Source organism: Gracilinanus agilis, chromosome 3 (assembly GCF_016433145.1).
Source record: "Gracilinanus agilis isolate LMUSP501 chromosome 3, AgileGrace, whole genome shotgun sequence".
Lineage (NCBI taxonomy): Eukaryota > Metazoa > Chordata > Mammalia > Didelphimorphia > Didelphidae > Gracilinanus > Gracilinanus agilis.
In genome coordinates, this window is record NC_058132.1 from 339,362,271 (window position 1) to 339,381,918 (window position 19,648).

Below are 19,648 nucleotides of genomic sequence, written 5' to 3' on the forward strand. Positions count from 1 at the left end.
AGGGGTTTGGGCTCCCTCCCTTCCCCCCCCCCCCCCCCCCCCGTGTGTATTTTAACTAGAGGAAATAATTATACCTTGCCTAACTTTGAGTTCCATAGAGAAGATGGCATGTAATGAGGATAGAATAACAATGTAATATAGTGGGAATGGGAAAGGGCCTCAGAGCTCATCTCAGCACAGTAGAAAGAGGAGAGGTTCTAGAACCAAAAGACTTGGGTTCAAACCTCATATCAGACACTGCCTATGTAGTCTTGGACAATCCACATAATGTCCTAGAGCCTCAGGTTCCTTTGCTTCTTCATCTGTAGAATAAGAGAGTAAGTATAGAGAATATCTGATGTCCCTTTCATCTCTAAATCTATGGTCCTGTTTTTTAGTCTAACTCTCATTTTATCTATAAGGAAGCAGAAGCCCATAGAAATGATATGATTTGCCCAAGATCACACAGTTAAAACAAGTGGTTGAACCAGGATTTGACCACAGCTGTGATCTCACTCTGGGTCAGCTAGATGGTACAGTGGGTAGAGCACTGGCTTTGGAATCAGGAAGTCTCATCTTTATGAGTTCAAATCTGACTTCAGACACTTATTAGCTGTATGACCTTGGGTAAGTCACTTAGTCTTGTTCGTCTGGGTTTCCTCATCTGTCAAATGAGCTGGAGAAGGAAATGGCAAACCACTCCAATATCATTGCCAAGAAAACCCCAAACAGGGTTATGAAGAAACAGACATGACCGAAATGATGACATAACCCAACTCCAAGTCCAGTGCTCATTTTTAAAGCACGGGCATGACTCTATCACTCCTTACCTCGAAAAGCTTCAGTAGCTCCCAATTGCTCTGTTTGGCATTTAAAGTCCTTCACTATCTAGCTCCAATCTCTTTCCAGATTAATGACACATTACTTGCTCTTAAGCACTCTATGGTTAGTCTCTAGCCAAAATGGCCTCTTTGCAGTGTTCTATATACATTCTGTCTTCTGTCTCTGTGCTGTAGGACAGATTTCCCATCATTCCTGGAATGTTCTACCTCCTTACCTCCATCTGCCTTTAGTTCAAATATCACTTTCTAGGGATGTCCCTCAAATGGGAAATGGCTAAACAAATTATGTTATTTGTTGGTTATGGAATACTATTGTTCTATAAGAAATGATAGGAGCTGGAAAGACCTTCATGAACTGATGCAGAGTGAAACAAGGAGAAACAAGACCATTGTACACACTAGCAATAATATTGTGGAACAATCAACTGTCAAAACTTGGCTTCTCTAAGCAGTGCAATGATCTGGGGACAATCCTGAAGGACTTCTAATGGGGAATGCTATCTACTGCCAGAGAAAGAACTGTTGGAGTCATCTTTCACAGCAGTGTATCTTTGGTTTTATTTGGGGGTTTTTGGTTACGTATGAGTTTGCTCTTACAACAGTGACCAAGATGGAAGTATGTTTTGTAAGACAATGAAAATTAAAAACAAATATCATCTCCCACTACAAGGCTTTCTCCTTGATATCCTCAGTCTCAGGGAAAATGTGTTCCCTGGCCCCAAGCTTACTTTTATTTTATATTTTTATTTACTTATCTTATATTTATTAATATTTTTATTATATTTATTTTATATTTACTAATAATTATGCCTATTGTTTCCCCCAGGAAAAATGTAAGCAACTTGAAGGCTTGCTTTTTCTGCCAAGGTCTGGTTGAATAGTAGAATAGTTTGTTGTTTGTCCTTCATTTTCAGAGAGGACCAATGACATCATGGATGACTTGACTTGTGAGTGAGTAAACTGGATTTAAGTGGTACAGAGTTGCAAAAGTCATCAGTCTCACTCTCGTACCAGACTCATCCAAGTCCTGTGGCAAGACAAAAGTCAGGATGATTGATGATGGCCTAGGATGCAGTGGATGATGACCTTGGTGTCTTCCATGCCTGACCAAGCTCTAAGCACTCCACAACACCTGATTCAATCTCCTTCCTGGCTGTTGGAACAAATTGTTCTTATCTATCCATTCCCCTAGAGGAAGTCTTCACATGCTTGTGGTGGACATCCCCCTAATCACCGACAGGTTTGTGGCCTGTTGGTTACCCTCAACCTGATTTAGCCCATCTGCCAAGACGGTTTTACCAGAATATGGTCACCCCACACGTTACAGCTTCTTGGAAACATAGGGGAGGGCTGGGTAAAAGATGGACACCAAAAAAGGAGAGTAGCCCCTGAAAAGAACTCAGCAAACCCTCACACTAGAGATGCAAGTCCTCTCCGAACACCTCATACACCCCAGTATGGATAGTAAGTATTTAATAAATGCATGTTCATAGGAACATACAGTTAGAACAGGAAAGGGCCTTATAGGTCATCAAAAGTCTTTTCCTCCCCCTAATTTTAAAGATAAGAAAACCGAGATCTTTGGAGGTTGCCTGACTAGTAAGTATCTGAGGTGGGATTCGAGTCTTTATGACAGTAAGTCCATCATTCTATCTCCATCTCTATCTATTGAATTTCCACTGTGTCACACTACCCAGACTAACAAGATGGGTGTTTTTATAAGCAACAATGCCTAAGGGAACACAAGAAGTTTCTATGTCAATACGTACGATATTTTTTCTATTAAAAAATTGATGAGGTTTCTGCTATCATTGGAGAAACATCAACAACCCAGAGGAACCTTTCCCCAATGCTGGGGTGCCTCCACAGGGAGGGAATAAAGGTGGGTAGTCTTCATTTTCCTCCTGGCCCATAGTGAAATGGGGCTCCAGAGCTCAACATAGAATATCATCAGTTCGTTTCCCAGATGTGCAGTCAATGCAAACCCTCTGGGGAGAGAAATGTCACTGAAGGATAAGTTTTTCTCATCAAGCAATGCAAATTTAAATGTAAAAGCATCCTCAGCATTTCATCTAGGCCTAAAGATTTGAATATTTTTACAGCAGCTAGGACTTTCTTAATGTACCTTGTGGAAGGGTTGGGATTCCTTCTTTTGGCTGTTTTGTTTAACTGTTATTCTCCTTGGTGGAGAAGCCAAATAGGGCAATCATCGCACAAAGAACCCATTGATGCTTTACCACAATAATTCTAATGAAAGCTCCAGAACTAATGCTTTAACCAGGAAAAAAGAAAAATAAAAACTGCTGTAAGAATAATAAAGCAATTCTGGCCTGTACAGCACCTAGCACAGTGCCCCAGTCCATAGCAGACACTTAATGAATGCTAGCTTATTCCACTGAATGTGACTAAGGGCCTCGGGGTGATTTGGGGCACCATCAGGAAGCAGAGAAGCAGGCCAGCAATAAGAGAAACCTAACTAACATCATCTAAAGATCCAGGCTTTGATGTAACAGATTGAATAGACACCACAACTCAAGACATGCTTCTTATGTTGGCTGAGAATAGTATCCAGGGACTGACGAGGCAGAATGGTCTCTTTCATAGGAACTGCTGATGCAAATGTTAAGACAGACAGGAGATTTCCTCCTTTCCACCAAACACATCCCACACCTTCCTGCCTGTGCCCCCTTGTTCGTGCTATTCTCTGCTCTCACCAGGCTCTTACCATTAGCATCACTGCTGCTTCCCATCTCTTCCTGTTGTCATCCTCCCCATCTTTTCAGGATCAAAGCCAATGTTTCTTTCTTTCTGAAATCTTCTTTGCCTCCCATATAGGCATCATTTCTCCTTTCTTGATCTCATAGCATTTTAAAATTCTTTTATGCATTTATATCCTGTGCCATTAATTTTTGAGAGTTCTCCAAAGGAGTCTCAACAGCAAAAGACCTTGTTGTTATTTTGTCATTTTTCAGTTGTCTGATTCTTCCTGATCCCTTTTGAGGTTTTCCTGGCAAAATACTGGAGTGGTTTGCCATTTCTTCTCCAGCTCATTTGACAGATGAGGAAACTGAGGCAAACAGGGTGAAGTGACTTGCTCAAGATCATTAGTAAATATCTGAGGCTGTATTTGAATTCCGAAAGATGAATCGTTCTGACTCCAAACCTAATACTGTATCCATTACGTCACTTAGCTGCCCTCAGTTTACCTGGTCTAGTTATCTGTGCACATGTATTATTGTGGTTGTAGGGGGCAGGGGATTCTTAAATGTTTGACAACAAACTCAAAAAAAAGTGTGCACAGCAACCTTTTCAGTTTAATCTGCATTATTAACATTTTTTTCCATCATTTAATTTGAGACAATGAACAAATTCAATGGATCAAGCACTGATTTGTAGCCAATTTGCCAATATTTGAGGTGTAAATGCTCATGCTGAAAATTTAACTATGGGCCAGTATGAGCTGGCTCCAGAACACCCTTGAATCAGTCTCTAATGGAGTATAAATCCCCTCTGTCCTCTACACAGTGACATACATGTGATAAGTTTGGTTTGTTCAACAGGTTTGTTGAAGGAAGGAAGGAATAATGAATGAATGAATTTCTCTACACGCTAACACATTTGACTGTCAATGCTTTTGGGATTCTCCATCATTATTCACTTTCAGAGGACAGCTCTCCTCCCTCCAACTCTTTCTGCTCCCTTTCTGCTCTATTCCTGATCCCTTCCATTCCCACATATGGAATTCAGAACCCAGATTTCCAAGCTCTGCCTTCAACTCACCATGGAATTCATAGCAAAGTGATTGTGCTGAGTCTGTAGGTCCAAGGCATGTTGGTAGCTGACTCCGATCTCCGTATGACTCTGGAGGAATAATTCTTTATTATGGCTGATCCAGTCGAACATCTGGAAGAGACAAGAAAGAAAATGGGAAGCATAAGGGTCAGAGTCTACTGGGGCACAATTCCAGATTGTTAGGGCCAAAATTAAAAGCTCCAAAAACTACAACTAAAGCCTGGAAGAGAAAGTTGAACTCCAACCACCTGACTCAAGGCCAGGCAGAACTGAAGTTTTGGTCCCCCAAGATCCTGTATTTTTGACTCGAGGAAGATTTCTGTGTTATCTTTTATTAACTTGAAGATTATGCATTTAATGTCCTGGTGTCCAAAACTTGTATCTTTTTACTGTTCTTTCTAGTATTATCATCAAAGACCTAGGTTTAGAAGTGGATTACAATCTGTAAAGCTCTTTTAAAATATTTTCCCCCATACATTCGCAACAATTATTTCATTATTTTCTAGATAACCCTTACCTTCTGTCTTAGTAACAATTCTAAGACAAAAGGGCAAAGGCTAGGCAATTGGGGTCAAGTGACTTGCCCAGGGTCACACAAGTAGGAGGTGTCTGAGATCAGATTTGAAATCAAGTCTAGCTCTCAATCCACTGAGTCACCTAGCTGCCCCTTCTCATTTATTCTTAAGAACTATCCGGGGTAATATTGAGAGCTGACAGCTAAGAAAAATGAAGGTCAGAAGATTAAATGTTTGCCAAAAATTATATAGATTTAGAGTGGGAAAGGACCTTAGAGGTCACCTAGTCCACTAATGTTAAACTCAAATAGAAATAGGGGCCACTGAACCACTAAAAAATAAGAACACTTGTTGCTGCCTATTGACCTAGAAAATATAGATAATATTGTTACCTATATTTTTTTTACTTATTTTATTAAATACTTCCCAATTACATTTTAATCTTGTCCAGGAAGCACACAGAAGTGTTGCGGCTATGTGTTTGATACCTCTGAACTAGTCTATCCCTGTCATTTTACAAAGGAGGAAGGTGGGCCCCAGAGTGGTTCAGGGATTTGGCTAATGTCACCCAGTGGTAAGGAGAGGGCCTAAGATTTGAAAAGAGAGCTTCTAGTTCCAAACCCATCACTTTTCTCCCATTCCTCATAGCTGGGATAACCTTTATTCACACTCAAATCTCCTGTCTTTCACCTTCCTGCTCTTTTTAACAGGAGTATTTGTGGTATCATAAAAAGGAAATTTGGGCAGCTAGGTGCTGCCATGTGCACAGAGTGCCAGGCCTGGAGTCAGAAGAGTCTTCTTTATGAGTTCAAATCTGGCCTCAGACATTTGCTTTTCTGCAACTTCCATCCATGGCCCCTAATTCTATTATGTGTGGCTCTTGTCAAACCTCTCATGCCTCTCTACCTATGTTGCTGTTGTAGTTCAGTTGTTTTCAGTCATGTCCAACTCCTCATGACCTCATTTGGGATTTTCTTGGCAGAGATACAGGAGTGGTTTGTCATTTCCTTCTCCATCTCATTTTACAGATGAAGAAACTTAAGCAAATAAAGTGAAGTGACTTGCCCAGTGTCACATAGCTAGTCGGTGTCTAAGGCTATATATGAACTCAAAAAGATGAGCCTTGCTGACTACAGGTCTGGTTCTTCATCCACAGTGCCACCTAATTGCCCTCTCTGCCTAGGAGATTTTAATTAAATTCTAACTTATATTATGGTCATTTGGGTACACGTCTCTACCACCCTTATGATAAACTGTAAGGTTTTTGTAAGGCTATTCTAGAAGTCTTCACCTAGCCTCCTATTGCCCTGAAAGCATCTTTAACATTCATGAAAATCTGGAGCAGAAAGAGACCAGGTGAAGATCTGACCTCAGATACTTTCCAGCTGTGTGACCCTGGGCAAGTCACATAACCCCCATTGCTTATCCCTTACTACTCTTCTACCTTGTATCAATACTCAGTATTGATACAAAAATGGAAGGTGAGAGTTGAAACAAAAAAAACACTTATGGGAACCTGAACAAGCTAGAGAGAGGATGATAAAACTTTGCTACTGTTGCCAATCCATGGCATGTGCATTCCTCTGACTTTCCTTCTCTGAGTTTACTTACTTACCTAGGAAAAAGGCAGTACCTTCTGCTACATGACAAAGAAAACCCTTTCCTCCCCTCAAATACATGCTTTCTACCAAATCTCTGTGGTAGAGAAGTGACTTTCTGTGTGCTCTATGTTAAATGACTCATTAGATTTTCGAACAACTAGAGAGATATGTTAATAGTAGAATAAGTAAACCCATTGGCACCCAGTCCCACTGAACTAGAGATCAAGGAGATTGCCACCCAGGCTGGCACCAGAATCTGGTGGCTGGCAAACAGCCTGCCAGGGGAGGAAGCTGGGAATGGAACAATTCGACAAATGACCATCAAGGAGCTACTTTGTTTAGAGCACTGGCCTAGGTCCTGGGCAGAGTCCTAGAACTGATGAAAATGTAGTTGAGAATTTATTTAATAAAATAAATAAAAGTACAATGAAACATTGATAAAGTTAGATTTTTAAAATGTCAAGATGTCTGCAGCTGGGATCCTTGATACACAGGTTAGTGAGTCCTTAGTTTGGTGGATGTGAGGCAGACTATAAGGAGTTGAAGTGAGTCGATGTATCCGGGTTATCAGGTACAGACAGCTTTTAGAATTTTAGAAGTGAAAGAGAGGAGAAAAATGAACACAAGTTAAAGGTGGAAGAAAGATCAAGAGATGCCTTTATTTTATTTTATTTTAAACATTACCTTCTGCCTTAGAATGAATACTTGGTATTGGTTCTGAGGCAGAAGAGTGGTAAGGGTTAGGCAATGGGGATTAAGTGACTTGCCCAGGGTCACACAGCTAGGAAGTAGAAATGACTTTATTTTAGAGTATAACAAGAGTGTTCAATAGGGCTAGACATGTGTATTTTTTATTTAAAGATATTTCATTTTCCCAAATTCATGTAATAACAATTTTTAACATACATTTTCAGAAACCATAAGATTTAAATCGTCTCCCTCTCTCCCTTCCTTCCCCCCTCTCAGAGATGGTAAACAACTTGATCTGGGTCATACATACATTATCACGTAAAACATATTTCCATAATGGTCACAGTTATAAGAGCTCATTTAGAACTAACATCCCAAAATTAAACCATAAATAGACATAAATAATGTGAAAGTTAGTATGCTTTGATCTGGGTCTGTGGGCATGTGTATTCTTACTTCATAAGAATTTACACTTTCCTTGACTCAATGATGAATTGAAGGACCTACAATCTGGGATGAAGTAACCATCCTCTGTTGGTCATGTTGCCTCAGGTTGTGGAATAGAGGATTGGTGATTGAGCCAGGAAGAGCTAGCTTCAACAGGTTATAGAAGGACTGAGGTGAACTGAGACTCAATGAAAGGAATGAGGAATGATCAGGAAAAAAGAAAAGAACCTCTATGTTCTAAAATATTTCTAGCAGCTCTTTGTGGTGGCAAAGAACTAGAAAGTGAGGGGATACCCATCAACTGGGGAATGGCTAAACAAGTTGTGGCATATGACTATGATGGAATTTTATTTTGTTGCAAGAAACCATGAGCAGGTTAATTTTGAGAAAATGTGGAAGACCTATGTGAAATTATGAAGAGTGAAACAAGCAGAACCAAGAGAATATCATATACAGAAAAAGAAATCTTGTTTGGAGCATGATTTGTGTATGTTCTCCTCCAGAGAAAGATCTCTGATAAATAGAAATAAGTAAGACATAGTTTTATATATACCTCTATCTTTTTGTCAGATGGTGCCTTCTCTTTTTGGGAGGTAAGTGAGGGAGTTAACTGGGTATCTTAATGTAACAAATAAATTAATTAATATTAACAAAAAAGAATGAGGACTAGCAGCCTCCGGCCTCTTCTGTGTCCTTCCTCGTTTGAAACATAGGTCCTTCAGAAAGGGGTAGAGAAGGAGAATTTTCTTCCCCATTTCTTAGCAAAATGTACTTAAGTAGACATGTAGAAGATATCTATGGAATAAATGATAAGTAGGTAACCTTAGAGGTGAAAAGCTGTGGGAGAAAGAGTGTGGAATGGGAAAGCCTCCTTCAGAAGATGGTATTTAGGATAATTCTTTTTTCTCTCAATATATATTTATTTGTTCCATTAACTATTTCTCTATTACATATAAAAAAAGATTTTAACATCCTTTTTAAAAAAAATGGGGGGGTGCAGCTGGGTAGCTCAGTGGATTGAGAGCCAGGCCTAGAGACGTGAGGTCCTAGGTTCAAATCTGGCCTCAGACACTTCCTAGCAGTGTGACCCTGGGCAAGTCACTTGACCCCCATTGCCTACCCTTACCACTCTTCTGCCTTAGAACCAATACACAGTATTGACTCCAAGTCGGAAGGTAAGGGTTTAAAAAAAAATTGAGTATCAAATTCTTTCCTTCCCTTCCTTCTCCTTGAGAAGACAAGCAATTTGATTATCAATTATCCATGTGTCATGCAAAACATATTTCCATGTTAGCCAAGTTGCAAAAGAAAACACATACTAAAAAGAAAGAAAAAAGAAAGTAAGACAGTATGCTTTGATCTGCATTCAGGCTCCATCATCAGTTCTTTCTCTGGAGATGGATAGCATTTTTTATCATGAGTCCTTCAGAATAGTCTCGAATGATTGTATTCATCAGAATGGCTAAGTCATTCACAGTCAATCGTCATGCAATATGGTTGTCACTGTGTACAATGATCTTCTGCTTTAAAGATGAATCTTGAAGGTATTCTACGAAAAATAGAGGAGGAGCCAGAGCACTCCAGACGTAGGAGACATAAGTGCAAAAGCTGGGAGATAGTGTTGTCTGTGATGAAGAACACATAGTCCTACGTAGCTGAATCACAGAGTTCATTGCAGGGAAGATATTTATGAAACTTGAAAGATAGGAAGGGGCCTGGATGAGAGAGAAACTAAAGAGGAGAGTTCTGCAAAAACAACAGTTAGACCTTCTCTTTAGAGATTTAAGTAACAAGGTCTAGGATGCCATTCAACCTAACCTTGGATCTTCGGGACCTAAGCTCAGCTTGGACTGGGGAGGCAGAAGCAGAAAAGGATTGGAAAGATATTTCTCAGATAGTCGAGGATGAGTCTTAGAGTCAGAAATAGATGGATGGACTTAGCTGACTGGATAACAGCATCCATAACTGAAGAGGTAGAGTTGGAATTTGAACCTTGACCTGACTCCAAATCCAATTCTATTTCCATAAGACATGCCACCCCAACCTTTACAAGGATTTTTCAGTTTCTTCAACTGTAAAAGTGAAAGATAGGGGGACAGCTAGAGGGTTCAGTGGATAGAGTGCCAGAGCCAGGACTGGAGTCAGGAAGTCCTGGGTTCAAATCTGATTTCTGTCATTTCCTAGTTGTGTGACCCTGGGTAAGTCACTTAACCCTAATTGCCTAGCCCTTACCACATTTCTACCTTGGAATGGATACTTAGTATCCATTCTAATACAGTAGAAAAGGTTGTTTTTTTTTCTTTTAAGTGAAAGATAGGACTAAATAATCTCTAATGACACTTCCATCTCTAAATCCTGTGATTCCATGACTAATCTCCTGAGCTAGCCTAATTTCAATTTCAGAGTCTACTTCAATTCTGTGTACCTGAAACCATCTGCTTGCATTTAGCTTGTATCCTCATCGATCCCGCCCGCAGGGTTTGGGCACGTAGCTTTCATTACACTACATATAGCTGGCTGGAAATTATTTTGCATTTTGAAACTTATTCTTTAAAAAAGAAAGTTATCTTCTGTATTAATTTCTAAGACAAAGAGCATGAAGGGCTAGGTAACGGGAGTTAGGTGACTTGCCCAGGGTCACAAAGCTAGGCAATATCTGAGGCCAGATTTGAACCCAGGACCTCTTGTCTCCAGGCCCGATGCCCCTAGAACTTACTCTTGAAGTAGAGTATAAGACACAAGGGGGCACAATGCTCTTGAGTACCTAGGAAGGAATCCCTAAATCTTTGAGGGATGGTCATGCAAAGGCTCTGGGGCAAGTGAATGTCTCATCATGTATCGTATCTATAGTCACTCTCTCATATACAGTCTGGCTCCAGTTAAAAAAAAAATCAAACAAACACACAAACAATTCTAAGCTTAATTGTGGGCAAAGTCTGTAAGAGCTGTGGAAAGCTCTTTTTAAAGAAAAGCCATTCTTCCAAGTCTAGTTTTACTTAGAAGAGACAGCTCCACTTACCCTTTGATGAATGATAACAAAGGATAGGAGGGTGAGGGAAATTTAAGAAATGACAACATTAAGGAATGCATTCATCAGAATTCAACTTGAAAACAGTTTGAAAATAGACCCATTTGGGAATATTAAAATTATATGCAAATAAGATTCAAGTGTACCTATGGTTCTTCTTAAGGAGGCACTAGTTTATAGGGGGAAAAAAAAACAAAGCCATGGAGTTAGAAGCCACCAGCCCTGGGCTCTAGTGTTAGCTTTGTTGCTAATTAACTTCATGACCTCAGGAAAATCCTTTAACCTCAGTTTCCTTATCTTGAAAATAATGGGATTGGACTTGATCGAGTTCCACAAATTCTATGATGTCATTTTTGAATGTGGTTCTTAGGGGATACCCTTGGAAGGGTGTGACCCAAAGTTGGGGAAAACGTCAACTTTCTGCTGCCACTTCAAACTCCTGGAGCTGGCTTGGCTGCCTTTTCCTTCTTGGCATGAGCTCGAATCTGTAGTCAGAGCAGAAAATAATTTGATGCAGCTGTGGGCTCTACAAAATGTAATACAAGTAAAAAAAATTCCTTGGAGACCAAAGTTCACGTCCAAACAGCAAAACTTTATCTTTCTGTTTGGAATCCAACATAGTTTGGTCTCATTAAAGAGATCTATGTTAAAATGCAAGAGTTTGGAGAGAACTGTTTTGCTTGCTTTGTTTTTAAACAAGTTGTCTATTTGGGGGAAAAAAAACTGGCCAAAATCCATTACAAATGAACATGAAGTCTGGTTTTCAGATTCATTTGTAAAAGAAATTGACTTAGATGTAAATGAGGGAAGCAAACAGAAGCCCCAAGTATTTGTCCTTTGAAGGCAGAAGGAGCAGTTTCTTTCTCTTTTTTTCTTTAACCTTTACCTTCTAGCTTAAAATCACTAAGTATTGGTTCCAAGAAAGAAGATCAGTAAGGGCTAGGGGCTAGGCAATGGGGGTTAAGTGACTTGTCCAGGGTCACATATCTAGGAAATGTCAGAGGTCACATTTGTACCCAGGATCTCCCATCTCTAGACCTGGCTCTCAATCCACTGAGCCACCCAGCTGCCCCCCACAGATTCTCTTTTTAATGAAATCCCAACCTTTGTCATAGAACAAAGATTTTAAAGAAGGTCTTACTTCTGTGGTGGTGGGGGTGGGGGTGTGTTTGGTCACTTTCTGGAACTTCTCAGGAATAGGTTATTGAGTATTTGAACTTTTTAAGTACCTCAACCAGATCTTGCTATTATCTCTAGTCCAGAAGTTCTATCAGTTCAAATGTTGGAAAAGTTGTTCAGGACCCTCCCAAGACTCTGCTGCACAGTTCCAGTTGGTGGGTAAAGATCAATGAACATTCTTGACTCTCCTTCTTAAGTCCTTGCTCAAGAGGCTTCAGTGGAACCCTATTTCCTTTACAGTAAAAGACAAATCCCTCTGCCTTGCACAGAAAGCCCTTCCCAGTGCCCAGCCAACTGATCTTTCCAGAGTGTTCTCACATTACTCCCCTTCATGAGCTCTATATTCCAGTCAAATTGACTTGCTTGCTCATTCTCCTCCCCTCACGTTGCACAACCCAAATCCCATTTTTCACCTCCAGGCCTTTGGATAAATTGCCTCACCTCCCACCCAGACCAGTAGCGCATTCATTCTGTCCTTGCATCTACCACTGGCTTGTGGATTGTAGACTCTAACTCAAAACCCTACCTCTGACAATGAACAGGTCTGTGATCATGGGCAAATCACAACTTCTCTGGTTGTCTTTTTCTTCATCTGTAAAAATGAGAGATTCGAACTAAATGTCCTCTGAGATTCATTCTAATTTAAATCTCGGATACTCAGAGTTCTCAGCTCTTTTTAGAGCCTAATTCAAGCATCCCCTCATACACACACCTTTCTTGATCCCAGAGTAGTCTTGATTGCGTTCTTTCCTGAAATTATTGTATATATTTCCCCTTAACTTATCTAGGTTTATATTTCCTCTTAGTAGAATATAAGCTCCCCGAGGACAAGAACTGTTTCATTTGTTTTTCTTCCCCATGCCTAGCCCAACGCTTCTCCCTTTTAGTTTTGGTTTCCTCATCTATAAAATATGGACATCGCTTGTAATATCTACTTTGCAGGGTTATTGGAAAATGAAAAAGCAAAAAACGTAAATGATGTGAAAGTAATATCTTAACCATGGGGCTTAGTGTTTTTATTTTTCTATGCAAGTGTTACAAGGTGTTATTTCTCTCATGTTGTGCTCCAAAGCCCTGTAATAATGAACAAGGCTGGAGAGAGATGAATGTGGAGATATGGGATCAAAAGTAACAGACAGCTTCATCCTACTCTGAAAGCCCTGGTCTAATCCATAGGAACTCCAGGAAATGCACACACATCCTGTGCAGCACTTCCAATATACACAGACCCAGATGAATGCTATCAACACACTAAGTGATCAGGTAGAGGAAGACCTGAGTTCAAAACCTGCCTCCTAGCTGTGCGATCCTGAGCAAATGATTTAAACTCTGTCTGCCTCGGTTTCTTCATCAGTAATCAAGGGGATGACAGTAACATCTATCTCCCAAGGTTATTGTGAAGATCAAATGAGATAACACCAGTAAGGTGCTTTGCGAGCCTTCTAACTATGACTATCTAATGCTAGCTAATATAGCTAGCACCATTAATTTTTTACAAACTCTTTCCTCTTCCCCTCACCTCCAAAATCCAAAATCCACACAGTGTACCCAGGCACAGAGACCTCTCCACACTAACCTGGCCAGTCTTATGAATTATAATAATAATTTGTATTTCTATAATATTTTGAGGTCTTGTGAAGTACTTTTCTTTATTCATAACAACCCTATAAGAAAGGTAACCTGATATAATTAATATTGCCCCCATTTTCAACATGGAAAATGTTCTAATCAAGTGTCCTGATCCCAAATCGAGCATTCTTTCCACTATACTATGTTGACTGACTAAGAGAAGAGACAGGATATGTATTTGGACTTGAAGAGAGGGAGAAATTAGTGACTTGCCTGTAGTTACACAACTAGGAAGAATCAGGACTCAAACTCAAGATTTGGGGCTCTATCTCTAGTGTACTTTCTACCACAAGAGCACTGTTATAAGAAATCAGTGTTTTCTATATCATAAAATGATTCAGAGAATAGACCTGGGTTCAAATTCTAGTCCTGCTATAGGACTTAGAAATTAAGTCTACAGAAAAGACATCCAATTCTCATTTCGAGCTTAAGATGCTAAACGTTTTTTAGTTTCTCTAGTATGTTTGTTATGGGCAGTTAGAATGTACAGTGGTTAGTGCACCAGACCTGGAGTCAGGAAACACTTGAGTTCAAATCCAGCTTCAGCCACTTACTAGCTATGTGACCCTGGGCAAGTCACTTAATCCTGTTGGTCTGTTTCCTCATCTGTCCAATGAGCTGGAGAAGTAAATGGTGAACTACTCCAGTATCTTAGAAAACCTCATGTGGAGTCATGAAGAATCAGACACGATAGAAATAACTGAACAACAAAAGTCTCTTAATATTATGTCTCATTTTAAAATGCCAAATTCATCCTTCTAAAAATATAGATGACTCAGTTTCAGTGACACAAAATACTTCCATGACTCTCCTACCATTCCCTGTCTGAAATTTTACCATTAGAGACTCGGTCTTTGGGCATTTCAAGCCCTTTTCTAATTAATTCAAACTAGTTAGGTCCCTTGACCCAGAAACAGAAGGGGGACTTACAGGTAAAGAGTCAGTATCAGCAAACTGGGTACCAGATGATGGATTTTTTTCACCAGAGCATTATGTGAAAACTGCCTACTTAGGCAGGCATAGGCCAATGCCATCTAGATTGGTATTGGGAATACTCATTGTTCCCCAGTCACTTCAGGCATGTCTGATGTTTCATGGTCCTATTTGGGGTTTTCTTGGCAAAGATAATGGAGAAGTTTGCCATTTCCTTCTCCAGCTCATTTAACAGATGAGAAAACTGAGGCCAGCAGGATCAAGTGACTTGCCCAGGGTCGCATTGCTATTAAATATCTGAGGCCAATTTTGAATTTAGGAAAATTAGTCTTCCTGACTCCGAGCCTAGAACTCTATCCACTGTGCCACCTAGCCCACAAGGGATGAAATAATGAATCCTGGAAACACGGAGGTGATGTTTCTTGTGTAAGTCATGTCTACTCAACTGTACAGGTGCTCCTGGAGGACAGAGATTATGTGGTATATATATCCCCTTTATATCTTGAGACTGACCTAATACAGACCTAGAGAGTCATACTTGAAAAGTAATCACTGAATGAACACTTTAGCTTCCTGTAGATAGTGTGGACAATCTTTCCAAGACTCCACACATGCCCACAATGCCAAGTCACTGAGCAGAATGTTTGGGCATTTAAGTTACTATTGCTCTCTTCATTTAAAGGAGAATGTAAATGGCATAAATTGACTTTCAAATATCTGGGTCCATGTCCCACTGTCCAGGGGGAATGTAAGAACCAGACCAGAATCCTTTTTATAATGTTTTGTTGACACTTTTTGTCCCCACCCCCCACCTCATTACTGTCACTTCCTCCCCTATTAAACTAGGAGGTTTGATGGTAAAGTTAAAAAACCATTGATTTGGAGTCTGAAGATCTGGATTCAAATCCAGATTCAGAGTTATCTTGGACACGTCTCTTCAACCCATCAGTATAATGAAGGGTGAACAAGATGACTTCTGTGAACTCTTCTAGTTCTAAAGCTGGGCAATTAGGTGGCACAGTAGGTGGAATACTAAATCTGGAGTTGGGAAGATCTAAGTTCAAATCTGACTTCAGACACTTACTAGCTGTGTGGCTCTGGACAAGGCACTTAATCCTGGTTGCCTCAGTTTCCTGATCTTTCAAATGATCTGGAGGAGGAAATGGAAAATCACTCTAGTGTTTTTTACCAAGAAACCCCAAATGGGGTAACAAAGAATCAGACGTGGCTTAAAATAACTGAACAATGAACTTTCAAGTTATGGATTTATAATCTTTCCCTTATAACAAAGAAAAATAGTCAAACAAAACACCACCCTAAAGATCTCTCTTCCAAGACAAGAGAAGTCTTTTCATCATGTGCCCTCTCTACCAGAGCCCTTGCACCAACTTCTTACTCTTTAATTTTTTTTAATCATTCCTTGCCATTCCTTGCCTGGGTTCATACTCAGAGCAGAATCTCGTAGTAACGGAAAACAGCTGTTTTCTGAAGGGAGCAAAAAACAAAGGCTGCAACATTTCATGCTGAAATATCACCTGATCCCTGTGGCCATGTCCCTGACAGATGAACCATGCTAAGTACAGACACAGATTTGCTCTTCAGTCATGCCTTAAAAGGCCACTCTCTGCTCCCCTGGCCCTCCTCCCTTCAAGGCTTGTAATGAGCAGCTTCACCCAGCCATTATTAATAGAAGTATTTTCAGACTTTAAATAAGATTTTGTGCTTTTTAAAGTTTCCAGCCCCACTTGGCTTTGCATGCACCGACTTCCCCGAAACACTGGAAACACAAACATGGCCATCCAGCCAGAGCCAGCCTGGCCATCCAAGAGACAAAGTCAAACAGATGAGAAACAGGACTGACTGAGCTTAGTAAGAGGCAGTCGACCTCCCAGCCCTGGGTATGTCTAAGCTGATTGGCCAGATTCTTTCCATCTTTAATTATAATGGCTGATAAAATATTTTCAGGAACCAAACGAGGGAATGTACTTCCCTCGGTTAGCATAACAGCAAAGGATCAAGGGGGCTCAGAGCTGAAAGGACACTTTATCTGAAAATGAAAGCCTGATTTAGTCTATGCTAGCAATCTTTTCAGAGTTTCAAACCAGGGCTGAATTTAGGTACAAGCTCATTGAACTCTAGATTTGGGCAGGGGCATGGATCATCTTAGTGGCGTGTGGCCAATGGAAGCTTTCTAAAATTAAAATCTCAAGTGATTGTGTATGTTTTGTATACATTTGTCTGGTACATGTATATGCATTTATATGGGGGAGTTAGGTGGTTCAATGGGTAGAGCACTGAACCTCTAATTTGGGAGCCAAATTTGAACTCAGGCCTCCACAGTCCTTGTGGAGTCCTTTAGGCCTCCTAAATCCATCATACTCTAAGGAGAAGTAGGTTTCATGGAGGTCACAGCAGCAATAGAGATTAAACTTAAGCATGAAGAGCTATAAGGGTTGGTGGGGACATTAGGAACACAGACACTGGAAAAGAGACCCAGGAAGATATGTCCTTAACACCGAGACCTGGATGGAGAACCCTACTGACATTTGAAAGCTATCTGTGTGGTGTTCTTTATCTTTGTTCTTTGAAAGGTAAGCTCATGGGATCAGTTTAATCAAGCTAACAACTGAACATAAATAGAGGGAAAGAAAAAGCCCCATCACAAAACTCAGAATAATTGTTGTAGTAATTTTAGCACTTTGAGCAAAATTCCTAAATTCCTATGGGTTCTTTTTGGCACCATCATTTATTTCATTATTCAATATTTTCTTTAAAAATAAAATCATGTTCTTCATTTAAGCAAGTCTCGTCCTTTCTTCTGAGATATCTCTAGAGTCATCCATTCCTTTCTTTTTCTATTGCTATCACTCCTATTCCAAAGCAAAGGAGTTATCTTTGACTCTCTCCATTACCTTATCCTATGAGACCAATTTTTCCTTTATAATAGTTCTAGGAGTAAGTTCTCTCTATCCATTCGTGCTCCATTGCCCTAGTCTGGGTCCTTATGATCTTACACCTGAGCAACTACAACAACTTCTTAGCTGATCCCTCAGTCTTCATGGCCTCCCTATTCCAATCAAACCATATACAATCTCTAAAAGTCCAACTACTTGACAGCAAACTTATTTCCCTATAGATGCGCCATTTCAAGCAGCTATTTCAATAGGTGGTGCTCTTGTACCATCTCCGAGTTATTAGAAAACTATTTCCATAAGCATCCATAGGAGGAAGAACAATGCACCTATCTCCTAGGATAACCATTCATTCATTCGTTCATTCAATAAATAAATATCTCACATATCTACCATCTTGCAAAGCCATGAGAGCTGTAAGAGATATCACGTTGCAAAATATAGGGTCCCTGCCCTCCAGTACCCTCCAGTCTTAATCACATAGATAGTATCCATTCATTTAATTTTCAGGGTTTACTATATACACTGTTCTAAGCACTGTGGAGTGACAACATTTAAATAAAATGTTGTCTCTATCCTTATGGAACATAGAGTCCCAGTAATGGGATAATCCCCAAATATAGATGATCATAATATGTAATATATAATATCAAATAGGCAGACTGGAAAGAACAAGACAATGTGCTATATGAGGTCTAAAGAAGGAAAGAGTACCAATCATAGGTACATAGTGTAATAAGGAAGGAGAGGATTTGAGCATATGAGCAGGATCTGCAGATCCAGGGAAAAGGTTCTAGAACATTCTTATGACAATAAAGAGCTGGTAGAGAGGCATCCCTAGGGGGCACCAACACTAGAGTCAGAAGGCCTCGACCCAGGACCTCTATGTCTGTTCCCTACTAGGTTGTATGATGCTGGACAAGTCATTTTACTCCACTGAGCTTCAATCAACTCTTCTATAAAATGGGGATAATAATACTTAGACAACCTGCCTTGAGGGGTTACTTTAAGGAAATCATTTAAAAAATTTTAAAGCTATAGAAACATGAATCAAAGCATTCTCACCCAAGAGAGCAGAGAAGTTAGTGCTGAGAGCAGAGCAGAGGAGAGGCATTAGAAGTCAGGAAAGGCTTCAGAGAAATGGTGATATTTGCATTAGCAATGCACTGCACAAATGAGAGCTATTACTATTATCTTAGAAGAGATGGTATGATTAATTAATCAAGAACAAGGAAAAATTGTTCCTCTATGCCTTTGAATCTGCCCCGTGCTCCAAAATGGCAAGTCTAAGGAAGCAGCATAATAATACAGTGGAAAGGGTACAGGATTTCTAGTCAAGTGACCTAGATTCAAATTCTAGCTCTGCCATTATGACCTTGGGCAAATCTCAAATCTCTAAGCCTCAGTTACCTCATCTTTAAAATGAAAAGGGGGCAGGGGGCAGCTGGGTAGCTCAGTGGATTGAGAATCAGGCCTAGAGACAAGAGGTCCTAGGTGCAAATTTGACCTCAGACACTTCTCAGCTGTGTGACCCTGGGCAAGTCACTTGACCCCCATTGCCTACCTTTACCACTCTTCTGCCTTGGAGCCAATACACAGTATTGGCTCCAAGGCAGAAGGTAAGGGTTTATTAAAAATAAAATAAAATAAAATAAAATGAAAAGGGGTTGGACTTGCTGATCTCTTAAGGCCCTTTCCAGCAAGAAACACTTGGGAGCAGCTTGGCTGTTCAGTGATTGAGGTGAAGAATATCAAAGGAATTAAAAGAAAACAATGCAAATGAAAATGACCTAGCAGTATCAGATTATAAATAGTATTATAAAACAATAATTATCAAAACTATCTGGTGGGAGCAGCTGGGTGGCTGAATGAATAGAGACGGAAGGTCCTGGATTCAAATCTGACCTCTGATACTTCTTAGCTGTGTGACTTTGGACAAGTCACTTAACCCCAATTTCAGAGTCCTTACTGCTCTTCTGCCTTGTAACCAATAGTAATTCTAAGGCAGATTTTTTTTTCAGTAAGGNAAAATAAAATAAAATAAAATAAAATAAAATAAAATAAAATAAAATAAAATAAAATAAAATAAAATAAAATAACT

The 19,648-nt window shown here is 39.9% G+C and overlaps 1 protein-coding gene across 1 annotated transcript in view; it reads right to left on the bottom strand.

The window, feature by feature from the left end:
- Window positions 1–19,648, bottom strand: part of LOC123241539 (kalirin-like) — a 685,986-nt gene that overhangs the window by 310,965 nt on the left and 355,373 nt on the right. Inside the window, exon 7 of the mRNA XM_044669162.1 lies at window positions 4,602–4,724. Within this exon, the coding sequence (XP_044525097.1) occupies window positions 4,602–4,724 (123 nt within the window). The remainder of the gene's footprint in view (window positions 1–4,601; window positions 4,725–19,648) is intronic.